The sequence below is a fragment of the Canis lupus genome, chromosome 33 (assembly GCF_003254725.2).
Source record: "Canis lupus dingo isolate Sandy chromosome 33, ASM325472v2, whole genome shotgun sequence".
Lineage (NCBI taxonomy): Eukaryota > Metazoa > Chordata > Mammalia > Carnivora > Canidae > Canis > Canis lupus.
The window spans coordinates 18,253,981-18,281,636 of NC_064275.1; the positions used below are offsets into that span (position 1 = coordinate 18,253,981).

The 27,656-nt window shown below is 36.3% G+C and overlaps 1 protein-coding gene and 1 long non-coding RNA gene across 6 annotated transcripts in view; one reads left to right on the forward strand and one right to left on the reverse strand.

Moving 5' to 3' along the window:
• ATP6V1A (ATPase H+ transporting V1 subunit A) overlaps positions 1-27,656 on the forward strand; it is a 65,369-nt gene that overhangs the window by 19,498 nt on the left and 18,215 nt on the right. For 4 of the 5 annotated variants that reach the window (XM_025477319.3, XM_025477329.3, XM_049105179.1 and 1 more), the window contains exons 2-8: positions 10,915-11,009; positions 13,703-13,831; positions 16,822-17,036; positions 17,315-17,452; positions 20,973-21,124; positions 24,664-24,826; positions 25,365-25,473. In XM_025477319.3, the coding sequence (XP_025333104.1) occupies positions 10,925-11,009; positions 13,703-13,831; positions 16,822-17,036; positions 17,315-17,452; positions 20,973-21,124; positions 24,664-24,826; positions 25,365-25,473 (991 nt within the window). In that variant the 5' untranslated portion in view covers positions 10,915-10,924. Of the gene's footprint in view, positions 1-4,568; positions 4,693-10,914; positions 11,010-13,702; positions 13,832-16,821; positions 17,037-17,314; positions 17,453-20,972; positions 21,125-24,663; positions 24,827-25,364; positions 25,474-27,656 lie in introns of those variants that run through there. The other variant, XM_035710101.2, reaches the window with a different exon arrangement.
• On the reverse strand, positions 109-8,476 carry LOC112678203 (uncharacterized). The gene is made up of 3 exons (XR_004811742.2): positions 8,346-8,476; positions 6,415-6,612; positions 109-1,687 (listed from the first exon to the last, which is right to left on the reverse strand). It is a non-coding gene; the product is annotated as an uncharacterized LOC112678203 (long non-coding RNA).

Below are 27,656 nucleotides of genomic sequence, written 5' to 3' on the forward strand. Positions count from 1 at the left end.
TGTTGTTGTTGTTGTTTTTTCCTTTTTTTTTTTTATTGGTGTTCAATTTACTAACATATAGAATAACCCCCAGTGCCCGTCACCCATTCACTCCCACCCCCCGCCCTTCTCCCCTTCCACCACCCCTAGTTCGTTTCCCAGAGTTAGCAGTCTTTACGTTCTGTCTCCCTTTCTGATATTTCCCACACATTTCTTCTCCCTTCCCTTATATTCCCTTTCACTATTATTTATATTCCCCAAATGAATGAGAACATATAATGTTTGTCCTTCACTGACTGACTTACTTCACTCAGCATAATACCCTCCAGTTCCATCCACGTTGAAGCAAATGGTGGGTATTTGTCATTTCTAATAGCTGAGTAATATTCCATTGTATACATAAACCACATCTTCTTTATCCATTCATCTTTCGTTGGACACCGAGGCTCCTTCCACAGTTTGGCTATCGTGGCCATTGCTGCTATAAACATCGGGGTGCAGGTGTCCCGGCGTTTCATTGCATTTGTATCTTTGGGGTAAATCCCCAACAGTGCAATTGCTGGGTCATAGGGCAGGTATATTTTTAACTGTTTGAGGAACCTCCACACAGTTTTCCAGAGTGGCTGCACCAGTTCCCATTCCCACCAACAGTGTAAGAGGGTTCCCTTTTCTCCGCATCCTCTCCAACATTTGTGGTTTCCTGCCTTGTTAATTTTCCCCATTCTCACTGGTGTGAGGTGGTATCTCATTGTGGTTTGGATTTGTATTTCCCTGATGGCAAGTGATGCGGAGCATTTTCTCATATGCATGTTGGCCATGTCTATGTCTTCCTCCGTGAGATTTCTGTTCATGTCTTTTGCCCATTTCATGATTGGATTGTTTCTTTGGTGTTGAGTTAAATAAGTTCTTTATAGATCTTGGAAACTAGCCCTTTATCTGATAGGTCATTTGCAAATATCTTCTCCCATTCTGTAGGTTGTCTTTGAGTTTTGTTGACTGTATCCTTTGCTGTGCAAAAGCTTCTTATCTTGATGAAGTCCCAATAGTTCATTTTTGCTTTTGTTTCTTTTGCCTTCGTGGATGTATCTTGCAAGAAGTTACTATGGCCGAGTTCAAAAAGGGTGTTGCCTGTGTTCTTCTCTAGGATTTTGATGGAATCTTGTCTCACATTTAGATCTTTCATCCATTTTGAGTTTATCTTTGTGTATGGTGAAAGAGAGTGGTCTAGTTTCATTCTTCTGCATGTGGATGTCTAGAAATGCTCTAAAAATTGTTCATGGTCAAGCCTGTCAAAAAACCTAGAGTGTATGTAGCTGATACAGTTTGAATTCTGTGGCCATTTAAGTGTCCACTCTAGCTTTTATATTTACTATCTCTTTTACAGGAATGCCTTTATTTTTGATAAATGGAGGAGTATATGTATACTTGTCCTCAAAAAGTTATATTCCAATAGGAATAATTTTTTCCTGCTTTTGTTAGTCCAGTTTGCCATCTGTGATTTTCCTATACTTCTGTACTCTTTGGTTCCCACTTTTGTCCACACATTTCCTTATTGTCCACCTCAGTAATTTTTATAAACTATTTAAGTAATGACCTTATGTTTGCCTTTATTCTTAACCTTTTGGTCTATTTATTTATTTTTAAGTAGGCTCCATGCCCAACATGAAACTCCGTGCAGAGCTTGAATTCACGATCCTGAGACCAAGACCTGAGTTGAAATCAAGAGTCAGATGCTTAACCCACTGAGCAACCAAGGCATCCCCATTCTTCTTTTTTTAAATAGCAATATGAAATATGTATATGACATACAAAGTTTCTTCTTGAAACTCTTTGCTTTCTTGTTATATTGGTTAATTTAGTAGACCAGTGAAAGCAACAAGGACCCAGATGCAAGGTGGCCTGTCTGCTTAGATTAGCTCCCTACAAGGTCCCAAGTTGGCTGTACATCCCATGCAGATGAACACAAAAAAAAAGTGTTTCTCATGGCTTGTTTTATTTAAAAGACTAAATAAATTATTTCCACAAGCTTTGCCTGGAGCAGACTTTCCCATACCTGTTATTGGTTAGAACATCATTACATGCTCATTTCCAAAACAGTTACTCTCAGAGAAACTGGAATTACCTTGATGGGCTTACCAAAATTGGAGCCAATTTAGGGTTTTGTTGACAAGATAAAAATGAGAAACTAGTTATACATAGTCATCTGCTATATAAACCTTTCTAATCGAGTTGCTAAGTGGGTAGATTAAAAAAAAACAACAGGGAAGTGTTTTACAACATGATATAGTACTATATTCTCTAAATACAAGGAAATGTCATTAGCTGGAATTCTACTTATTCTATAACTTTTTGGCCAACCATAAGAATATCAAACAGATTTATGATGCCTTTTTCTAAGAAGGTAAACTGTGTACAAAATTAAGTGCCCCAGGATTTTATATGTAAATAATATTGTCTTGAAACTTTGGTATTTAGCTCTTATATAACACCTCATACCTGCCCCCAAAGCCCCCATTATTTCTGGAATGATGAAATTACCAGGTATAGTGTGTCAACCAGTAGCAATTTAGAGAGGATCTTGTAAAATGGAAGAAACAGAACTGGGCCTCCGGTGTTGTAATTTGCCACTGCAGTGTTCTGCAGTGGCAAATGTTGGAGGGGAGACTGATGACTCATGAGATCAGATGGTTGCCTGTGCTCACCTTCTACAGGATTTTGTTGTTAATTTTTCACAAATATGGGTGGAAAACCCTACAGTTTGTGACTATAGGAATCCTAGTTGTAAATTGCATTTGCTTTTTATCCTCAAAGTAGGAATCAAGCAAGTAAAGGCAAAGTTTTTATATAATCATTGAGTTGATTTCTGTATGAGTGCAGCTATATATACCACATTGTTTTGATAAAAGCAATTGTTTTTAAAGTAGGTATCATGCTTTTATTTTTTAAATGATGGAAGACAACAAGAATGGGTGTGTATATTAATAGGAAACAGTTATTAAATAGCATATAAAACTATAGCATGAAATCCTATGTTATTTTGGATATTATGGAGATTTGGGATAAGATTAACTTTCAGAGTAATGGAACTTGCAATATCATTTGCTTATTTCAGGTTAAAATGTTTTGGGATGTTGTCTTACACATCTTTAAAAGCCTATGCTTTTTCACATAAAGGCATAAGCATTAAATAATGAAACAAAATTTTGGTGTGGAGTATTTTTATTTTCATAGATAACAATGAAGGATGATTAATGGATACAAAGTAAGATGTTGTGTGACCATGCTTATCATACCCTTATATGCTCAGCTGTATTCAATGATTGTTACTATTATTCTATCTAATGAATAATTTTTGTTTGTGGGAAGAAAGCACTTTTATAGTTATTTTGTAAAACAGATATTATATATAATAGAGTACAAAACTTGCTTTGATTAAGAGAATGTACTAGAGCATACAAAGAAATTACCCTGGGGGGCACTTGGGTAGCTCAGTTGGTTAAGCGTCCAACTCTTGATTTCAGCTCAGGTCATGATCTAAGGATCTTGAGATGGAGCCCCATGTCCGGCTCAGTGCTGAGCTGGGAGCCTGTTTAAAATTCTCTCTCCAACCCTCTTCTCTCTGTGCTCTGCACTCCCCCCCTCCCCCAACTCCTGGCTCACTCAAGTGCATGTGTTCTCTCTCTCTCTTAAAAGAAAAAAAAAGAAATTTCCCTCTTTACAGTAGACTACTGTAACATCCTGTTCTCTCTCAAGATTGGGAGGAGATGGTGGGTATTTATTGGATGCTTTGGTGAAAAAGTTTTGGAAGTACAATGGAAACCCTTATCTCATTGCTGTGGAAATTGAAAATTTAGTGTTCAAAACAGCCCATTACCTTCAACCAGTGCATGGAAGTTTCTCAAAGTGTTTAATGTTAAATGAGTTGGAGCCAAAAACTTCTGGACCTGGAAAACGTATTTTCTAATTCTATCAGAATATAGTACTTTAGAAGTGAAATAAACTCTTAATTCAGATTTCTTCTCTTATGACTACTGATGATGGGTACTATCTAAGATTTATGTTGAAGGACACAAAGCAAGTTCCTTGAAAAAACTAAGGCTTTCGGGGACCTCTGGGTGGCTCAGCGGTTTAGCACCTGCCTTTGGCTCAGGGCGTGGTCCTGGAGTCCCTGGATCAAGTCCCACATCAGGCCTCTTGCGTGGAGCCTGCTTCTCCCTCTGCCTGTGTCTCTGCCTCTCTCTCTCTCTCTCTGTCTCTCATGAATGAATAAATAAAATCTTAAAAAAAAAAAAAAAAAGAAAAAGAAAAAACTAAGGCTTTGGTTGTATGGGGACCTGATCTCTATGTTAGCTGCTTGACTTACCCCAAGCATTGTCCTAAGTGCCCTGCTTTTCTAAAGCCACTTTTGTATTTCTTTCCCCATTAGCAGAATAACTAGTTACAAGATAACTAAGAAAACAGGCCAAAGATCATTGTGGTTCAAGTGTGAGTCTGAGTTTCAGTTACCCAGGAAGTAATTATTCACTTTATTCATTAGTTGAGCATTTAGGGTTCTCTGGAATCAGATGCCAAGAAAGAGTCTATTGTATAAGATGTTTGTTGGGGATCAACACATGTGAAAAGAAGGAAGCAGATGCCAAATTGGGCAAAGAAGTTGAAATGCAATTCAGGCCTGGAAAAGCCTTATTAGCTGACCCTGTGAGGAGATCTGGAGTGAGTATTACTTGTGAGAGTATCCCACACCCAGTTGACATGACGGGTCTTTATATCTCCAATTTGCTCTGTTATGGGGTGCAGGTTGCCCTGTGATGGATGTGAATGTGGGCCAACCAGCACTCTGCACCTGAGATCAGTGGTGAAGGGCTGACAGCTGCTAGCTCTCTGCTGATGCTGACGACACTCCCCTGTCCTTTCTTGAAGGGGAATCTGGATGCTGCATCTCCTTTCTAATTTGATAATACTCTTGCTTGGAGGCTGAGACTGTCCTTCCTACCCTGTAGGACTATTTAGATGCAAAAAATATAAATCAGCATATTAATTGAGATAGAGAGTGCAGGGCTTAATAAGCATAGTAGGCATTGGAGTCAAACTGCTGAGGTTCAAATCCTAACTTTACTCCTCGCCAATTTTTTGATTGTGGACAAAGTTACTTAAATCTCTATTCCTTGGGTTTCCTATGTGTAAAATGGAAGTGGTATTAGTGGATATGAAGTTATTAACTATTCACTGAGTGCTTATTTTCTTTGCCTGGGCACTGTTTTCTTTGCCGTCATGAAACTTGCATTGTAGGGAGTGATCCAGATAGTAAAAAAGTGAATTAAAAAGAAAAATTATATCATTTCAGGTGGTTAGTTATAAGTGCTGTGAAGAAAAACAGGGTAAGAACATTGAGGATGAAGGACAGTGGGAGCAGGGGACTATTCATGGGTGTGAGGAAGCACTTTACAAGCTGGGGCACAGCAAGCCGAAAGGTCTGAGTTGTGGAGCCGAGATTAAAATTTGACTGTGTTAAAACATCAAAAATGGACAACAGTCCTGAGAATTCCTGCATTTTATACTTTAAAAACTCATGTTTTCATAATTTTCTTATTTTGTCCTGAAAAATGTATCAAGAGTTGGATTGAGGATATATTTGCAACCACTTCTCTCCATATAACATAATGGAGTAGAAAAGGCTAAATTGCACATAATTGTTATCATATATTTTTCCTCTTTATACTGACTTTTAAAAAGTAGAATCTTGATTTGCTATATAAGAATATTAATCAGATAAATACAGATTTGTGGATCTTGTGAAAGCACCCTAAATTTATGGACTTACTATTTAGGCTTCTAATTCTATTAGTTTGATGTCACTGTTTCTAATTACTGCTGTCTTTGTCATAAATAATATATGCCTAAAAATAAAAAAGTTAAAAACCACAAAATCTATTAGTTTCCATGGTGGCTAGGATTATTCAGCTGAGTGATAAACCCACAAGGCAGCTGAAGCATAAATAAACCCTTTGATTTCCACTGATCATTGCTCATACATTTGGAGGTTCTCACTTTTTTTTCATTTTTTTTTTTTAAGATTGATTTATTTACTCATGAAAGACACAGAGAGAGGGGGCCGGGGGGTGGGGGGCGCGGACAGAGACATAGGCAGAGGGAGAAACAGGCTCCTTGCAGGGAGCCCAATCCCAGGATCGTGCCCTAAACCGAAGGCAAAAGCTCAACCGCTCAACAACCGCTGAGCCACCCAAGCATCCCCTCACTGTTGTTTTAAAGGGAACATATGTAAATACTTGTTTTTAAAATTCGGAAGAGACACCTGTATTGCCTCATGACCTCTCCAAAATACCTTAAGGAACCCTGGAAGATTGGAATCATCTATGAAGAAGCCCTAGTGTATATTCTAATGTCTCCTTGTTCATCCTACAAGTCTCTACTTACCTTTTCTAACTCATTCCTGTCCTCGCCAAGCCCAGGTTTCATGCCTTCACTTTATGCCCTTCCAGATCAGCTGCTCAGCTCCTCTGAGAGCACATGTGTCACTCTTAACTAGCTGTTTGCCTTTATATCCCATCAAGCCAGAAGCTCCTTGGGGGAGAGACTGTGTCTCATTACTTCATTATAGTTTATATCTTCAACCTGTAACACAAAGCACCTGTCAGATCATCCATGCTTAAAATCCATTTAGTTAAAAAGTTACAGTAAAATATTATACATAATAGTTAAGGAAAAAAACTAGACAAGTGATTATATTTGGTTCAAGTAGTAAGGTGAAAATATACTAGATGCTTTTTAGAAATTAGACAAGATTAGCTTGCATTAACAGAATAAAGTTAGTAGTCCTCACTATTTTCTGTTAGGCTTACTTTTAGGTGGCATGCAACAACCCTATTAGATTTAACAGATGGAACTGAGGTTCAAAAGTTTGAAAGAATTTGATTTGCCGGAGGACACAATTTATAAATTCAAACAATCTGTCTGACTCTAATCCTTGGTCTCTGTTTCAATAAAATAAGCAGCCTGACAGATGAAATGGTACTCTTCAGTACTTACTCATGTAACATTTAAAATACTATTTTTTATTTTATTCTGCTTTAAAAGAAACATTGAGGGGCACCTGGGTGGCGCAGTCCATTGAGCATTCAGCTCTATGTTCTGAGGGTCGTAAGATTGGCCCAAGTCAGGTTCTGGCTCAGGGCAGAGTCTGTCCCTCTCTTCATCTCCATTCCAGTGTCCTCCACTGGCACATGCTCTCAAATAAAATATTTTTAAAATAACAAATAAAAGAAACATTGAGATCATGAATCCTTCCAGGAAAAAGTAGCCTCAGGAGAGAAAGATCTGAAAAAAATCCTTGGAAAGTTAAAGGCATTACAGAGAATTTCCTTGGGAGAAGGACATACTGTTTGTGGCTACAGCATTTGGAAGAAATAGGGCCAGAGGATAGAAGCAATGGAAAGTAGATTTATGTGGCATATAAGACACTAAGAGGAGATTTTTGAAAATAGAATGGCTTTTTCTAAATTGAAGCCCTGTCCAAATAGTGGTGTTACAGATGAAATCCTTATAAGCATTTTACTTTTCACAAGGAACATTGAACAAGTTAGTAATTCAGTCACAACTATGGGGTAGGTATTAGCATTATTCTTACTTTTCAAATGAAGATACAAAGAGATTTTGATTTGTCCAGATTTTCCTGCAGCATGTCACTGGTAGAACTAGAGAGTGTCCAAAGTCTGCTAACTCAAAATTTTGTGCTATTTCCATGGCAGGTGACCATGTATCATGCTTGTTCTTAGGAAATACCCATATTTGAGGAAGAAGTTACACTATGATTATCAAATTCTCTTTTGATTTTGAAAATTTCTTTTTTGAAGATTAAAATCTGACCTCGTTTGTTCACTGCTCCTTTGAAGACTTTGCCCAACCCATTTCCCAAATAAATGTTTGTCTTTGAACTTCATTTTTTCTCATTATCTAAAGTAGTTATTAGAAAAACTTGTTCTTTTTCTATTCCAGTCCCATACCTGCTTACTTAACAGTCCCATCTACTGCATCTTTGGACAGCTGGAAAATCCTAGTAAACCAATTTCCCCTTTTCTTTACTTCCTCCCTCAACTACCCTTCTTCCAACTAAATTTTCCAATTGAGAATACAAAAATCTGTATCTCTTTCTAATTCAATTCCATTGTTTCCAATGGATATAAATATTCCCTACCTTTATCAATAAATTACCAGCCTGACAGTCTCTACCTTACAACTGATGCCATCTTTAAGTTCTTGGTACTTTTCTTGCCTCTTTGGTCATATTTCTCTTACTTGCAAACTCTCCTATATTTCCATGTGGTTTTCATCTTTGTTTTCATGCATACCTGTTTCTTTAATCACTCCGTTCTTCCTTGTTTGCCCTATCCACCATTCCGCTTCTGCAGCCACAGAGTGTATCAAACCAGAACTCCACTGTTAAAGAATTCATTGTTACACTCCCCTTCCTAATTCTTTGATATCTTGGTTAATGGATTACAAATTTTGTCCCTTGGAGAATATGTTTCCATAGTGATCCTTCAGTGGCTCCAGAAAGACAAAAACACTACTCAACTACTCAACCCTGCCTGAATTAAACCCCAAAGCTCAAGGTTTGTTTTTCCTTTTTCTTTCTGTCTTCCTTCTATCTAGACTCAACTCATCAGCCTCAAAACTTAATTTCCAGCTACCTGTTCCCCTTAGCCTACACATTGGTTTGCACTTCTCCCACATCTGAATCAATTTCTCCTCTGTTCTCGGTGTGTTGTCATTTTGAATACTAAAGTCATTTTGCTATATACTACATTTGTCTAAAGCCAGTGATAGCTCCTTTTATTCACAATCCTTATTCCCTAAATTCAACACAGTGTCTTTTCAGGATAGGAGCTTAATAAACATTTAATAAATTGAAAACCATTGACACTCAAGCCATAACTACTTCCAGAACTTTTCAATGTATTTTGGCCTGCATTCCCTCTCCTATTTTAATCTGTTAGATGAATTAACAATTCTCATAACACTTCTCCCTTGATTGTTTCATGTTGTTTATAGGCTAAAGTCCACTTAGCATTCATTTCAAGACCCACATATTAGTTTCTCTCTACCTTTGCATTCTTATTTTTCACTTTTATTCCAGTCAGACTGGTCTTTTAACTGTTCCTGAAAATTTTATTTCCATTCTTTTTTTTTTTTTTCCATTCTTTTGTTCATGTTATTTCCCTTACCTGGAATGCCTTTCCTGTCATCTTTCCTTAGTTTATGCTAATTCTACATGACCTTCAAGAAGTCTTCCCTAAACATTCTGATCTCTATTCCTTTAGTAAATAAATGTGTATTGTTTGATACTTTATTACTTATTAATCTGTTATCCTTACCTTGTTTGTGGACATTATTAGCTTTTTATATGTACATGTATTTTATCTCACTTATTCAGTTGCCAATAATTATTAAATTAGACCAGCAATAAAAAAATGAACTTTCTACTTTGGGATCTGCAACCAATTTTCTTTCTTTTTTTTTTTTTTTTAAAGATTTTATTTATTCATGACAGACACAGAGAAAGAGAAGCAGAGACAGACAGAGGGAGAAACAGGCTCCATGCAAGGAGCCTGATGTGGGACTCCGATGTGGGACTCTATCCTGGATCCCAGGATCACACCGTGAACCAAAGGCAGACGCTTAACCACTGAGACATCCAGGCATCCCTGCAACCAATTTTCTGTTTGGACTTGAATAGTTCATTCTTTGGAGGTTTTTTTTTTTGTTTGTTTGTTTTGTTTTTTAAGATTTTATTTACTTATTCATGAGCGAGAAAGAGAGAGAGAGGCAGAGACACAGGCAGAGGGAGAAGCAGGCTCTATGTGGGGAGCCCCACATGGGACTTGATCCTGGGTCTCCAGGATCAGGCCCTGGGCTGAAGGTGGTGCTAAACTGCTAAGCCACCCGGGCTACCCGAGGTTTTTCTTTTCTTTTCTTTTCTTTTTTTTTTTTTTTTTTAAAGATTTTATTTATTTATTTGAAATATAGAGTACATGCAAGCACAAGTGGTTGTGTGGGGATGGGGCAGAGGGAGAAACAGGCTCCCTACTGAGCAGGGAGCCTGACACAGTGAGACACAGGACCCAATCCCAGGAACCTGGGATCATGAACTGAGCTAAAGGCAGGCACTTAACCCACTGAACCACCCAGGTGCCCCTCATTCTTTGGGTTTTTGAGATTGCACATCTATAAGGTAAAGTTGAACTGAATTTCTTAAATGGTTCTGTGGTCTGCTTTAAAAAAAAAAGGAAGGAAAATTGCTTCCAGAAAAATTATAAAGACAGATAATACATTAAAAAAATTTTCTCAATAAAAAAATTTTCATTGAAATGGTGAAAAGTAAAGCAGGGAAGAAAAGAGATATGTTGCAATTATAAATAGGGGGCCAGAGAAGCACCTCACAGAAGGAAACATTTGAGTAAAGACTTGAAGGAGTTATAGGAATGGCTATCTGGAAAAAGAATACTCCATGCAGGGGGATAACAAAGACCCTGGTGCAGAATGTATGTGTTTTTAAGAAAGGCAAGATGTTCAGTATGTATATGCAGAATGATAAAGGGGAAGAGGAATTGGGGAGGAGGTTAGAGTGGTAGTGGCAGGGAGGACAAGACGTGGGGCTGGATGAGCCATAGGAAAGACTTCGTGTTGTTTCTTATGGTCCTTGTTATTTTCTGTGGAATACTTTGCATAAAAATATGTACTTCTGAATTTTAATGACTGTAGACCCTCCAGGAATAGGGCACTTTTAACCAAATTTTAAGAATTTTATATTTTACTCTGAGGAAATGATAACTCAAGAATACACCAATGATGGGCATTGACTACTTATGTCAGTTTTCTTGCTTTAGAGTTTGTAACTATAATTTTTTTTAACCATAGGTAAATTAACATGATGGATTTCTCCAAGCTACCCAAAATACTTGATGAAGATAAAGAAAGCACATTTGGTTATGTGCATGGGGTCTCAGGACCTGGTAAGTAATATGTAATAATCTCGATAGTAAAGACTCTTAACTTAAATGAATGTCTTTTCAAGGCATTTTAGGTAAAATACACAGGTATCTGTTCACCCATATAAGTTCTGTTTGTCCCTAAAAGATTTCTTAGTTGTTATTGAGGTAATACCTCCATCATAAGAACTTCTCTGGCATTCATTACCTTAATAATTATTGGGCACTAATTTGTAATACCCTGTTTATTATGTAAATGTATAATTGGTGTTCAGTTTTAGATGTCTTAATTTTTGTGTGAAATCTAAGCTTAAAAGACTATATAAAGTTCATAGCTTTTAGTATATAATATCTTGCAGATAATAGTCATTCAGTAAATATATGTTTATGTAGTTTGCCCTTAAATAATTTTTTTCAGAGCATTTCTCAACAATATCATTCTTGGCTCTTTGCATATATAAATCCTTCTGAACACTTATTTTAGATATCTCATAACTAGTTATATGTGGGTAAGAAGTTTTATGATGTGAGAATAATAGAAAGCAGTTAAAAACTTTGTTTATCCTGCCAAAACTTGCAGTACTGCATTTTAAATGATAAATCTCATTCTAGTATTCATTTTAATCTAACTGTAAAATATGATTTATAGTTTTCCATAGGTAAAATCTGCTCATTGATTTATAATCCTTAGGCCATGGATATTTTTCCTTATGTCTTTTTATAAACCTCATTCTATAGTCTTTTTTTGTTCTATTCACAGTAGTGGTGATGACCCTTTTTCAGTGTTTATGCAAATAAAGTCAGTCAGTCACAGTGTTTATTTTCTCCCTAAGAAGCTTCTACTGAAGCTTAGAACTTGGTGTTTGAGCTTGAACTTATTGGCAAAAATGCATCTCACTGTTTTCAATCTTTTTTGCCATTTGAGAAACAATTTTCCCCTTGATTGAAGCATCTTTAGGAAACACAGGCTACACTCAAGAATTTTTAGGGAAAAGACAAAGAATACCATCAAAAGAGTTTAGGTAAAAATGTTTCTTTGAAACTTGTAGTAAACTCCTAGAACTTATTATTCTTAAGTATTTAATATAAAATGATAGAGAAGTGGCATATTTTTAAGCTTCTGAAATATGGTTTTTAAAAAGATTTTATTTGGGATGAGCACTGGGTGTTACACTATATGTTGGCAAATCGAACTCCAATAAAAAAAATACAAAAAAATAAAATAAAAAATAAAAGATTTTATTTATTTATTTAACAGAGAAAACACATAAGTAGGCAGAGCAGCAGGCAGAGGGAGAGGGAGGAAGTAGGCCCTCCACTGAGCAGAGAGCCGGATGCAGGAGTCAGTCCCAGGATCCTGGGATCATGACCTGAGCTAAAGGCAGACATTTAACCGACTGAGCCACCAAGGCAGCCCTGTGAAATATGATTTAAAATTTTAGAGACATCTGGGAGGCTCAGTCATGAGCGTTGAACTCTTGATTTGGGCTCAGGTCATGATCTCAGGGTTGTGAGATTGAGCCCTGAGTCAGTCTCCCTGTGGTGGGGAGCCTGCTTGAGATTCTCTCTCCCTCTCCCTCTGGCCCATCCCCCCTCTTAAAAAATAGTAAAATAAAATTTTAGTCATCTCTGACATTTCTGTGCATCTTAATTATTCTTATATGGTAGGTGTAGAGGTAAATATTTATGAAATTAACAAATCTTCATTGTCCTAACGCGTTAATTGAATATTAATACTTTAATGGTTTCTACTTGAATATTTTTAATATTCAGCCTTCTGATACATTTATTAGAACTATGTATTAGGTAATAGAGTTATTCCTACACATATCTGAAAATGTACAACTTTCCCTGCCTACCAGAAAAATAACTTTTACTTACTAGACAACATGATCTAAAATATAAAATAGTAAGTAAAAATTCTGGTTCAGAATTTATAAGAAATAAGAATTCTTAATCAGGACTTCACCCAGTGGTGATGACTGATTATAAACATCCTTATGAAAGGCTAAAAGGTCTATGAAAAAAAAATTTTAAGGTTTTATTTTTTAGGTAATCTCTACACCCAACTTGGGGCTTGATCTCACAACCCTGAGATCAGGAGTTGCATGCTCTACTGATTGAGCTAGACAAGGTGCCTCTGAAAAAAACTTTTGTAGATGCATATGTGAGTTTTTCTAGGTAGAGCTGTCATTAGTTTATCAAAGGGGTTCTTGTCCCAGAAGAGCTTTAAGAACCACCAATATGAAGTGTTAGAAGTCAAAGTAAAGATGTAATTTTAAATATTATTTCTCAAAGGAATGGTAACAACACAGCAAACTGATTCTGCCATGCTACTAGCTAAAGCTCTTGTTCCAATTTTAGTTTAAAAATGTTTTATGTTGTTCCTAAATCCCATCATTCCATGTAGTATAGCAACTTGAGTTGATCAAAATGTGCCTCAATGCTGCTAGGTAAGAATTTACTGTATAGAACTTAAGACTTTTTGAAAATAATTTTCATGTGTGTTATGTAAATGAATAAACTTTAGCCTAACAAATTTATTTTGTTTACCTCTGTATCAGATGCTAAAATTTATATTCTTATAAAACGATATATGTTTCATACATTTTTTCTTAAGAATATATGAGAAAGATGTATTATTGGATTAATTGGATATCTTAATTATCTCTATTCACGGAGTCTTAAGTTACTAAAAACTCATTTGTTCTTTTCAGTGGTTACAGCCTGTGACATGGCCGGTGCAGCCATGTATGAGCTGGTGAGAGTGGGCCACAGTGAGTTGGTTGGAGAGATTATCCGATTGGAGGGTGACATGGCAACTATCCAAGTGTATGAAGAAACTTGTATCCTTTTTGGTTCAATTTTTTGCCACTTTCTGCAAGTCAGAATTTAAGGATTTATGGCAAAGGTGGAAACAGCAACAACCAATAGTATCAAAAGCATGAAATGGTGTCATAAAGAAACCTGATTTATATAAGAATTTATTAAGGAAAGGTACTAGGAACTTATGATCATTTTTTAAGAAATTAGTATTATCTTCTGAACTCGTATTGCTCTTAATATTTTGGTAGTTCCCAAACTTTAGGGGAAACCAATTACAATTTTCTTGAGAGTGAACACATATTGTAAAGCATAAACAGAATGACGACATCGGTTTGAAGGGTTAAAATTCTCTGATCATGATTTCCATTTTAAATAGAAAATTCATAAATAAATGAGTCACTACTCTATCCTAATAAAATAATGTTGTATGTATGGCATGGTACATTATAGCTTTAGCACTAGGGAATCTTTACTACTTGTTTATCATACTTTTGTTTTAAGCATAGTATTTAAGTTTTCAATGAAAAAGAGATAATGTATTAGATTTTATGAAGAGGAACCACTTTTTTTTAACTTCACTTTTGTGTTTTACTTAAGTTATTCTCAAGATCAGCATTAAGTCTTATTTTTTTTAAATTTTTATTGAAGTATTGTTGACATACAATATTATGTTAGTTTCAGGTATATAACATAGGGATTTGACAATTATATACTTTATGAAATGCTTACCATAAGTGTAGTTATCCTCTGTTATCAAAGTTATTACAGTATTATTGACTATATTCCCCATGCTGTACCTTTTTATCCCCATGACTAATTTATTTTATAACTGAAAGTTTGTACCTCTTAATCTCCTTCACCTGTTTTGCCCATCTACCCAACCTTCTCCCCTCTGGTAACCACTAGATTGTTCTTTATATTTAATGAATTTGTTTCCTTGTTTGTCTGTTCATTTGTTTTCCAGATTACACACATAAGTGAAATTACATGGTATTTGTTTTTCTCGATCTGACTTAATATGGACCTTCTAGGTCCACCCATGTTGTCACAAATGGCAAGATTTCATCCTTTTTTTTAATGGCTGGGTCATACTCTATTGTGTAATATAACATGTATATATTGAAAACACAGTATATTCTATCTGTATACACATAACGGCCAGAATATTCTTTACGCACATGCACATGCCACATTGTCTTTATCCATTAATGTATCAGTGGACACTTAGGTTACTTACATATCTTGGCTATTGTAAATAATGCTGCTATAAATATACGGGCAGCATTAGTTATTTGGCTCATTAATTAAGATTTACTTTATACAACTTTTTTGCCATATTAAAATCCATTTTTTTCAGGTAACTTCTCTGTGTGAGTACTAGGGTGCTAAATCAAAGTAAAATCATCTGAAAATTTAAATAAAATTAGAAGTCTGTAGCTATAAAATCATAACTAATTAGAAGGATTTTTTAATGGATGTTTTTTAATGTTAGGTTTATCTTTCAATCTTCTATGTGATTTGAAGACTTAAAATAAAAACAAATGAACTTGTATACAGTGAAAAACCTCTCCACCATTGTCATCTTATATCTGGCCAATTTTCAAAACACATATGCATACAGCCACTTTTATTAATTCCTTTTTTTTTTTAATTTTTATTTATTTATGATAGTCACAGAGAGAGAGAGAGAGAGAGAGGCAGAGACATAGGCAGAGGGAGAAGCAGGCTCCATGCACCGGGAGCCTGACGTGGGATTCGATCCCGGGTCTCCAAGATCGTGCCCCAGGCCAAAGGCAGGCGGTAAACCGCTGCGCCACCCAGGGATCCCTAATTCCTTTTATTATATATCTTTCTAGTTTGTTAACTAATATTAATGTTATTTTTCTTCTCTTCATTCCCAAAAGATAGCATATTATATGCACTATTCTACACCTTGCTTTTTTTACTTAAAAGTAAAACATTTTACTTAAAAATGTGTATTATGAAGATGGATAGGTATGTGATAAAGTATCAGAAAATGTTAATGATAGGATCTAACTGGTCAATATGAGAGAATTCACTGTAAAATTCTTTAAACTTTGCCCCTGTTGGGGACTGATATTCCTCAATAGTGTAGTTGAAACAGAGTATTAAGTAGAGATGAAATAATATATTAACAATGTATTGCTTCTGTTTTTAGCTCTGTGATTCCCAAAATGTGCAGAAGGCACCCTGGGCAGCTGCCCCAAACTCATGTGATATCCCAGGATATTTAAAATTTTTGATGTTAACACAGGAATATTAGACATGTTGTCAGACGTCACATGAACCAGTAGCTTCAGTTAATAGACCCTTTCATTATTCAAGACACTATATTCTTGTCAGTGATGTCATATCTCTGCAAAGCTGAGTTGTGATTGTTAAGCTGAAAGTGGAACAGATATTCAGTTTGATTCCAAGGTTTGAAAATTTTACAATGCCCAGTAGGTATTTATATCCCATGAAATCATCCATGAAGAACTGTTATTGAAAAATGAAATTAAAATACCATTTTTTTCTTTCAACCTATATATACTTTTCTCTTAAAGTGGCAGTTGTTAGGGGATGCCTGGGTGGCTCAGCAGTTGAGTGTCTGCCTTCAGCTCAGGGCATGATCCTGGAGTTCTAGGACCAAGTCCTGCATCAGGCTCCCTGCGTGGAGCCTACTTCTCCCTCTGCCTGTGTCTCTGCCTCTCTCTCTGTGTGTCTCTCATGAATAAATAAATAAAATCTTAAAGAAAAAAAAAGTGACAGTTGTTAGGACATACATATTTATTAAGTTGGTTGGATAAAACTTTAATAAATGGAATTATTAGGTATATCTTTTGTTATAGATCGCTGTGAAAAAGTTAAACACTGAGGATGTTGCAAACTAAGCAAGTTTGAGAATTTCTGTTTTAGCTTAAGTATTGTTTCCCATTCAGCTGTGGTATTTCCTTCTTATAATGTCTCTAAACTTTCATAGTGAGTTTTCCTCAACTACTGTTTCTAGCTGGTGTATCTGTTGGAGATCCTGTACTCCGTACTGGTAAACCCCTCTCGGTAGAGCTTGGGCCTGGCATCATGGGAGCTATCTTTGATGGTATTCAGAGACCTTTGTCAGATATCAGCAGTCAGACTCAAAGTATCTACATTCCAAGAGGAGTAAACGTCTCTGCTCTTAGTAGAGATGTCAAATGGGATTTTACACCTTGCAAAAACCTACGGGTATGTCTTTGTAACCAAGATTTCTAAAGTTGGTGAAAGAATGTGAAATGGATGTTTAGTGAACTCTTTTGTACTTTTGTCAAATAAAAATAGGCCACAGAAGCATAGTTTAAATTTCTCTTTAAATCTACTAGAAGAATTGTAGAACTAAAATGTTTAAGATAAGCGAAGCAAATGATTTAAATAATATCAAGGATGAATCTATTTGACATTTATTTGAACATTAAACAGCTTGATGTTTATTTGAACATTAAACAGCGAATGCATTTGTTCTCTAGGTTGGTAGTCACATCACTGGTGGAGATATTTATGGAATTGTCAATGAGAACTCACTCATCAAACACAAAATCATGTTACCCCCACGAAACAGAGGAACTGTAACTTATATTGCTCCACCTGGAAATTACGATACCTCAGTAAGTAGTTTATAAACTTTATCTCATAGTGTGGTCCTTCCTGATAGTAGTCCCATTTTAGTGTCCTAAATAGTACTAGAATTGATATTTAATATGTCGGTTTTAAATAACTGCCATATTTTTTTTACCATGATGATTTAATACTTTATTGCAAAATGATTACAGCAGGGTTAGTTAACACTTCCATCGGAACACTTCATGCACTTAATTTATGTGTGTGTGTGGTGAGAACACTTAAGCTCTACTCTGTTAGCAACTTTCAAGTATATAACACAATACTGTTAACTACAGTCATCATGTTATACGTTAGATTCCCTTATTCATTTTTTTTTCAAGTTTTTTATTTAAATTCCTGTTTGTTAGCATACAGTGTAATATTAGTTTCAGGCTTAGAATTTAGTGATTTATCAGTTACATAACAGCACCTAGTGCTCTCACAAGTTCTGTCTTTAAGACCTTTCATCCATTTAGTCCATCCCCTACCCCTCCAGTAGCTCTCAGTTTGTTCCCTACAGTTAAGAGTCTGTTTTGTGGTTTGCTTCTCTTTTTTTTCCCCTGTGTTCATCTGTTTTTCTTAAATTCCACATACAAATGAAATCCTATGGTATTTGTCTCTCTCTGACTTACTTTGCTTTTAAGATAATATTCTTTCACTCCATCTGCATCATTGCAGATAGCTAGACTTCATTCTTTTTATGGCTAAGTAATATTCCATTGTGTACACATACCACCTCTTCTTTATCCATTCATCAGGGATGGACATTTGGGCTCTTCTCATAATTTGCCTATTGTTGATAATGCTGCTATAAACATTGAGGTGCATGTATCCCTTTGAATCAGTATTTTTTATCTTTTGGGTGATTACCTAGTAGTGCAATTGCCAGATCATAGAGTAGTTCTACTTTTAACTTTTTTAGGAACCTCCATAATGTTTTTCAGAGTAGCTGCACCAGTTTGCATTGCCACCAACAGTACAAGAAGTTTCCCCTGTCTCCACATCCTCACCAACACCTATTTTTTTCCTGTAAATAATTCCTATAATTATTTTTTAAGATTTTTGTAAAAAGATTTTATTTATTCATTCATGAGAGACACAGAGAGAGAGGCAGAGACATAGGCAGAGGGAGAAGCAGACTCCACGCAGGAAGCCCGACGTGGGACTGGATCCCCAGTCTCCAGGGTCAGGCCCTGAGCTGAAGGCTGCACTAAACCGCTGAGCCAACCGAGCTGCCCAGGACTCAGGATTTGAATCCAGGACATATCTTTCCAGAGAATCTGTCTTAATACTGCTGAGTATTACATATTACAGCCTCTTATACTACCACAAGTTATTTAACTAGTCTCTGTAGTAATGTTCATTTCCAAACTTATGGTGTAAGAAATGGGCTATAATATTTTGATAATAGGACATTTTGTTGTTGTTTTTTTAACAAAATAGATTTTTTTTAAAGATTTTATTTATTTATTTATTCATGAGAATACACTGAGAGGAGAGAGAGGCAGAGACACAGGAAGAGGGAGAAGCAGGCTCCATGCAGGGAGGCTGACGTGGGACTTGATCCGGGTCTTCAGGATCACACCCTGGGCTGCAGGCACTAAACTGCTGAGCCTTAAAGGATTTTATTATTTAAGATAGAGAGAGCACGCATGCATGAGTGGGGGGAAGAGCAGAAGCAGGCTCCCTGTTGAGCAAGGAGCCCAATGCAGGACTCCATCCCAGGATCCTGGATCAAGACCTGATCCAAAAGTAGCTGCTTTACCAACTGAGCCACCCCGGTGCCTCTGATAACAGGACATTTTGTATACATAAAGGAAATTCCTAGAAATGCAAGAACTAGGTCAAAGGATATGTACATTTGGAAATTTGGTGGGTATGGTCAAATTACTCTCCAAATTAGCAATGCACAGAAGTTCAGATTTATCCTTAGTATTGTCCTGAAATCTGCCAAATCATTTAGCTTGAGTCTTTGGGACGCTGAATAGCTAAATGCCTTGAACATTTCTAGCATCCCTGAATTATGAGTGATCTACCATCTTGTGATAGCATAGGCTATCCATTATATCTAATCAGTGTAGCAATGTCAGTATAAGAACAAAGTATGACATTTGGACTTCCTGTTACTTTCAAATAATGGTAAGTGTTCTGGATATCATTTGAAGTGCTGCTTATGTGATTTATGCATTGAAATGCTATATATAAATTGAGGGAATAAAATCTATAAAAAGATTTTATTTATTCATGAGAGACATAGAGAGAGAGGCAGAGACAAGGGCAGAGGGAGAAGCAGGCTCCACGCAGGGAGCCCGATATGGGACACAATCCTGGGACTCCAGGATCACGCCCTGGGCCGAAGGCAGGCACTCAAATGCTGAGCCACCCAAGTGTCCCTTTTTTAAGATTTTTATAAAGATTTTATCTTTAAACTTGGGCTTGGGAACACAAAAAGCAGAACATATGGAGTTGTTTTTAAAGGGAAAGCAATATATAGTATAACATTTTCCTACCATCTTAACTTATACTACATTATTAAAGCTCTGATTCGTAAAGCATAGAATAGACTTACTTTGATTTTAACTGTCAATCTATATATACATAATAAATTGTATGTTGGATTATAGGAATTCTAACTCTGGATAAGCTATTTAAAACTTAGTCCTTTAGTGTTATTGATAGTCACATCATATCATATAGTGAAGTCAAAATAGTCTGTGGGTATGAAGATAATTTTATTGAGAAGATCATTGTAACAAATAATCTGTTCCCAATGGTAAAATAATAATTTTCTAATTATTTAATAAGAGTAAATCTGTGCTCTACAAAATATAGAAACAGAAAGAGTTAAGATTGGGATTCTAGGCAGTCAGTTAGCCTGACTCACTAGCTAAGAGACTCACACTCCATCCTTCATGGAAGGAACCCTCTGGGGTAGACAATTCAAATTCATGTATCAACAAAATTACAGATTTCTGTAGGTGTGTGGATGTTGGGATTATTTGTGAATAGTTGAAACCATCTCAGTGTTCATAAATGTTCGAGTATTACTCATCTTTTTTGCTTTTATAAATATTTAATATTTAACGTTATTAAATATTTTAGGGTTCTGAATAAGTATTTTTATTTAGTATAAGAGCATAGTAATAAAGTAAACAAATGAAAGAGTACAAAATAAATTATGAAAATTTTCATTTCTCCCCCCAGTCCCAGGGGTGTCTTCTATATCTTTTAAGACTTGTCCCTGTGTGTATCCATATAATTTATTTAACTATTCCTCTGTTACTTAAAATACCTCTTTCTCAAAAACTCCTATTTTTTAGTTATTGGAACAGTAATAAGTATACCTGGTTAAAAAAAATGAGAATCGTATATAAAGAATTACAAGAAAAAGTATAAATCTCCTTCTCCACTTCTGCATACCACTTCTCTACCCTCAAGAGGAATCTGGATTACTTTGATTTTAGAGGAAGAAATGTTCATATTCATAAATTTGACTGTATTTAACATCCTGCTGCATTTTTATAGGATGTTGTCTTGGAGCTTGAATTTGAAGGTATAAAGGAAAAGTTTAGCATGGTCCAAGTATGGCCTGTACGTCAAGTTCGGCCTGTCACTGAGAAGCTGCCGGCTAATCATCCCTTGTTGACTGGCCAGAGGGTCCTTGATGCCCTTTTTCCGTAAGTTTGAGCTGTGCCCTGTGGTTTTTCCTCAGAAGATTAAATGTGCTTGTTGTTTACCTGCTTTATAAAGATTTCATGTGCTAATCCTATAATAAATTTTATCTAGAGAAATAACAGTGAATTAGTTAAATATATTCATATATTGCCAATGCTTATTATGGAGTCAAATCACTGAAGATTTATTGTTTCACAGTTTCCAGCAAAAGGAAAGGTTTTTTTCTAAAGCTTTCTGAAAAAAATTTCCAGAAGTAAATCTGTGCCCAAATAATATAGCTGGAATTAGTAGATAGGTATCAGTATAAGTCGATGGTTTCTAAAATCAGTGGAGCTCTCCGTGCTGCCCACAATTCATTCTTAATTTATAGTCTGCTCTTTGCCATTTTCTTTGACTACTTAAAAAGTAGTCTTCTTTTAATTCTTCTCTTTAATTCTCAGGCTTCACCATACCCTGCTTTACTTTCAACAAATGACTTCATTTAATTCACAGAAAAGATTGAAGCCATGATACAGTAATTCCTTCAACTTTGATCACCAACCCACATATGTCCCACTGACCCTTGAAACCTATTCTCTGAGTTGTTCTCATTATTTCTCATAAGATCTTTGATCCTGTGACTTATTAGTCAGCACCTCTTGTTTCCATATCCTTCAATATCTAGCTTAAGCTTATTAGGCTGTCAAGTTTCTGCATATTGGCTGGTATACTACAATTTCTTATTTCTTTCTTTTGTTACACCCACCCGGCAAAATCCCAACCGTGAAATCAGTCCAGCTACCTCCTCCCAGGTCTACACACAGGCTACTGAGAAAATCAGATAATCAGTGCAGGTTAGTATCTCACCACTGGGTTGCAGTCCTGCATTTCCCTGTTTACCATGTTCCCCCTCTCCGCAGCAGCTGTTTCAGACCTCTACACCTGTCTCAGGGCCTCAGCTCCATTCTTCCTTCTTCCTGTGGCAACAAATGATCATGCTAGAGCCTCCATGGAGAAGTTAGAGACCATCACATTTGAAACTCCTTCAGTTAATATATACTTCCATTTGTCCCTTCTTCCTTTCCTCTTTCTGAAGTATATCCCGCCCGCTGTCTCCTCAGAAACCTCTCTTTAGGTTATCTCCCTTTAGATAACCTTAAAGGTTATCTTCCTTTTATCTCCTATCTAATAAAAAAATATCTACCCTCCACCCTTTTCCCCTTTCTACCTTCCACTCTGTGTCTCCTCATCTTCATAGCCAGACCTCTTGAAAGATCAAATTGGCCATCTCCACGTTTCCCACTCTGACTCGGTGTGCCCAGCCAGTTGCCTTGCCCACCCAGTTGAAACTACTCTCACTAACATCATCGTTCATTCCCATTACTGATAATTCAACAAATAAGTTTTAGTATTTCCTTAATTCCTACAACTTTGGATATTACTTTCTACTCCTTCCTCCTTGAAATACCATCTTTCTTTGTTTTTTCTGTTAGCCTCTGTATACAAGTTCTTATTCTCCATTTCAGGTTCCTTCTCCCTTAATTTTGATATTTCTTAGAGTTTTTTTCACCCTCATGACTTAAATAGTAATTTGATGACTTCCAAATCTGTATCTTCCTCCCAGATCTCATGTGAGTTCCAGACTCACATGTTCACTTCTGTTCACACCTCTCCTTTTGAACGTCTTAGAGGTGCCTCAAAGTCAATATGTTCCTAGCTAAAATCAGCATCTTATTCACTACTTTCTTCCTTGAAACTTGCTCATCTTTTTTGTTGCCGCTTTCAACAGATGACACTATCATCCATCCAGTAAATGCTTACTCTAAAATCTGTGACTTCTCTCAAGGATCAGTCTTACGTGCACACATCTAATTATTGAACAAGTGCTTTTATTCTCTTACCTAGATATGTTTTATCTACATCTTTCATCCCTACTCCATGACTTTACCTAAAGATCTTACCCTAATTCTGCAATAATCACAAACAGACTTCTTCTCTTCCGTCTTGCCTTCTTTCTAAATGATTGTCCATACTATATTGTGACCCATCTAAAACACATATCTGGTCCTGCACTGTTTTTCTTGAAACTCCTCAGTGCACTTTATTGCTTTTAAAACAAATACTCCTTAACTCCCTACAAAACAGTCTGTGATTTAGCTGTTGCTTATCTTCCAGTAACCTCTCAGCCACTTGACTGCCCAGTCTCCTTATATACTATCTTCCAGGCATCCTAAAGGACTCAGTTCCTCAAGCAATGCTCTTTCTTGCCCCTGGGCCTTTGAGTATGCTGTTTTCTCTGCCAGGAATGTTCTTTCCTGTCTGGCTAGTTTCTCTTTCCTTTCAGATCTTAGCTACTCTCAGAAGGCTCTCCTAAGCCCACTTCAATACAGTGTCAGACTTTACATCCCTTCCTGTGTTCTCCTATAGTGCCCTGGATTTTCTCTGTGATAGCACTTTTCACATTGAATTGCTGACCTTCCAAACTGGGGCACACCCAACCCTGTCTCCCCACTCAAGTTAAAAGTGATTTGAGAGAGGTATACAAAACCACAGAACGAATATGGACATGCCCTCTTAGTTTATCAAAGTCACTGAAGAGTTTGAAGGACGAAAAATTTTAATGCATATTAGTTTTATATTGAAGATACCTATAATTATTTTTAAGACTATAGTGTTTTTGTGAATTTTATAATAATAAAACACAATATTGCAAAGAATTTCCCTTAGCATTGCATTTCATTTCTCCCACCCACACCCTCCTGCTCTACATACACAGCATGTGCACAGACATATGGACACATACCACGACATTCACTTTCCTCTGCTATGAAGGGTAGCTCACTCTCCGTTGCCACTGCTTAGGGAAAGTTTGAACGTAGCTGCTAAATGGCACTGTAATCACCAGCTGACTCTTCATTTTATCCCCTAGAATGTGAGCTCTGTGCTTACAGTAACACGACTATCTTATTTGCTGATCTCTCTTCAACATCTCCAAGCAATTTTTAGTGCCTAGGAAGTACTTTGTAAATACTCAATATATAAAAGGGGATTGGCATAACACCTTACTTAATAAAAGACTTTGTTCATTAACCTTTATAGCAGGATGTGATTTTTCTTAGGTCTTATTTTTTGCCTCAGAAGACAACTTAGAAAAGTTGTTTAAATTTGTCTTTTAGCTTCAATTCCTGTATTTGTGCTTTCATCAACTAATTAATATAAGCATTCTAAATATCATTAATACTGTTTTATCTGTTTTCATATTCCTTTTCCCCATGTATCTCATGGCATATGTTCTCACTTTCAAACTATTAAAGATGGTAGAGATGGTTAATGATAATAAAAAATATACACTGTTCTAGGTATCAACTGGGGGAACAATTACAGTATTTGTATCTGTATATCTATCTTTGTGTATATATACATAGATACAGATATAGATACAGAAAAAGATGAAAATATTTCAAAGTGCTTTCTCTAACTTGTATTTCTGGGTCACTTACCTACTTATTTGTTAGTATTTATTAACAAGTAAAGTAATCCATACTTTGTTTACTTTGCTTAGATGTGTACAGGGAGGAACTACTGCAATTCCAGGGGCTTTTGGCTGTGGAAAGACAGTGATATCACAATCTCTATCCAAGTATTCCAACAGTGATGTGATCATCTATGTAGGATGTGGTGAACGAGGAAATGAGATGTCTGAAGTCCTCCGGGACTTCCCAGAGGTCTGTATATATAAAGCTTAAAATATCATTCTAGAGAAAATACCACTAATCGACTTTCAGTGGCAACTAGTAAAGCTTTGTGTTGGCTCTGGAGCAATGTTCTCATTCGTCAAGGATCTCTTAAGGAATTTTCTAATTATATTTGTGATTCAATTTGTATATCTAAGGAAAGGAATTTGATTTTTTTTCAGTTAAATACTTTAAAGTTTCTTTTTATGATCTGGTGGTTGTCAGTTATTAAGAGAAAGATATAAAATAGACTATTTATAGGTGGGAGCTTCAATATCAGCTTTATATGATTTACTGGCTTGCTAAAGTAATATTCCTCTTTCCATAAAATAATGAATTTCATTTATGAAGTGGAAATAATTCCTGTCTTTACAGCATAGTTGGACAGGGAGAAGAGGTTAGAGTGATGGGAAATTTTACTTTGGGAAAACTGATTATAAGAGGGATTAAATATGGGTAAATTGTAAAAGGGGGGACTAAAATGTTCTGTTTGGATATTAGAATATCAAAATAGATTGTTTGCCTTTAGCTCACAATGGAAGTTGATGGTAAGGTGGAGTCAATTATGAAGAGGACAGCTTTGGTAGCCAATACCTCCAATATGCCTGTGGCTGCTAGAGAAGCTTCTATTTATACTGGTGAGTATACAAATTAGAATAAAAGCAGTTTACATCTGGGGTACATTGGTGGCCCAGTCGGTTAAGCATCCAACTCTTGATTTTGGCTCAGATCATGATCTCAGGGTCTTCAGATCAAGCCTCACATCAGGCCCCATGCTCAGCTCTCATGCTTGGGGTGTCTACTTGGGGATATCTCTCCCTCTCCTTCTGCCCCTTCCCCCCACTCACTTGCTCTTTCTCTCTCTCTCTCTCTAACATAAATCTTTTTTTTTTTAAAAAGCAGTTTATATCTGTTCTTAAGTTTAAAGCCAGCATGACCATAAAATGACATCACTGGTCTTGAACCTAGAGTAAGATGGAATCCGTCCCCACAGCAGTCTTTTGGCTACAGTTTCTTCATCTGTTTCATGGTTTATTAAAATCTGACTTTTCTAAGTTTCTTCAAGAAAGGCTCAAGGAAACTGATTCCATGGATTCTTTTTTGTCTTCATAAGTTTGTTTTTATTCCACTGCCTTTAAATTTTTTCATTTTTCTTTCTCTTTAATCTGTATACCTTTTAAGGGGCTCAAACTAACAACCCCCGAGATCAAGGCTTAAACGCTCTTCTAACTGAGACAGCCAGGTGTCCCTGCACTCCTTTTAAATTTTCATAGTAGTTTGGCTGGATATAAATATTTTGGGTCAATGTTTGTTTCCTTGAGACCTCTTATTCTAGCATTTAATCCTAGGAAGAGAAGAGGGGTGGCTTGGTAGTCAGGTGGGCCTCCAACTCTTGGTTTCAGCTTAGGTCATGATCATAGGTCATGGGATTGAGCTGTGCATTGGGCCTTACGCTCAGAACGCAGTCTGCTTAGGATTCTCTCTCCCTTTTCCTCTCTCTCTCTTGCTGTGCTCCTTTGTGTGAGCTCTCTCTCTCACTCTCTATCTCAAAATGAGTAAATAAATCTTTTTTTAAAAATGCAAGGTATGGGATGCCTGGGTGGCTCAGCGGCTGAACGTCTGTCTGCCTTCAGCTCAGGGCATGATCCTGGAATGCCTGGGTCAAGTCCCACATTGGGCTCCCTGAGGGGGAGCCTACTTCTCCCTCTTCCTATGTCTCTGCCTCTGTGTGTGTGTGTGTGTGTGTCATGAATAAATAAATCTTAAATAAATAATAAAAAATAAAAAATGCAAGGTAGAGATCTGAAGCTGACCTGCTTTTTTTTTCTTTTTATAAGTGATTATTCTTTGTGCCCAAAGGAATTTCTCCTTAAATTTAAAGTTTTGTAACTTTATAAGGATATATGCCAGTATCGATAGTTTTGATGAATTTTTCCCTGAAACTTATGTCTTTTCAATCTATGAATATATCGTTTATTTTGGACAGTTTTCAAGAATTGTTTCTGAAATTTTTTCTCTTCCCTTATGGTTATTCTCTTCAAACTAGACCTATTTATCTATTTTCCATACATATCTTTTCTCTCTGATTCTTTTTATTTAACCTTTTGTCCATTTGCTCACAGGATAATCAGCATATTCTTTGCTTCTAATGAAACCTTCATTTCTGTAATAGCTTTGTTTTTTCTTCCAGTTCTTTGTTGAGTTTTGCTGAGCTTACTATATACTCCTTGAGATTTTATTTTGTGATAGAATGTGTTATTAACATCTTTCATTCATTAAAAGTGATCATAGTTTTCATCTGTGCCTTGGCAGTTTCTTTGGCCATCATTATATTTGCTCTTTTTGTTTTCTTCTTGTATTTTTGTGTAGTTCCTATACTCAAGTGTATTGTAACTATTATTCACCTTTGCAGGAAATGGGAGGGGATGGCAGGATTTCTTCATGGGAATCTGTGAAGTTTGTTATGGCATGGAGTTGTATAAGTAAGTTATTTTGCTCTTCTCTCCTGCCAACAGATATCTGCAGTTGCAAGGTCACTTACAATGAAGTCTTTCTCTTCCACCACTTTTTCTTTATTGTAAAGGGGTGCCTACATGTGTTTTGTTTGTTGCCATATCCCTGCTTCTCCTTGATGTCAAACTAGTTCCAAGGAACCTTGCTTGTATCCTTTGTGCAGGGTTTCAAAGGATTTTTGTTTTTGCCTCTCTCTTGCTGAAGTTTACTTTGAGATGTGCAGTTTCTGGTCAGTTCTTAGTGTCTTCCATGGCCTTGTTTGGGTTTTACATCATTTAGGTGGCTTTTCTCATTATTTTGTTGTGGA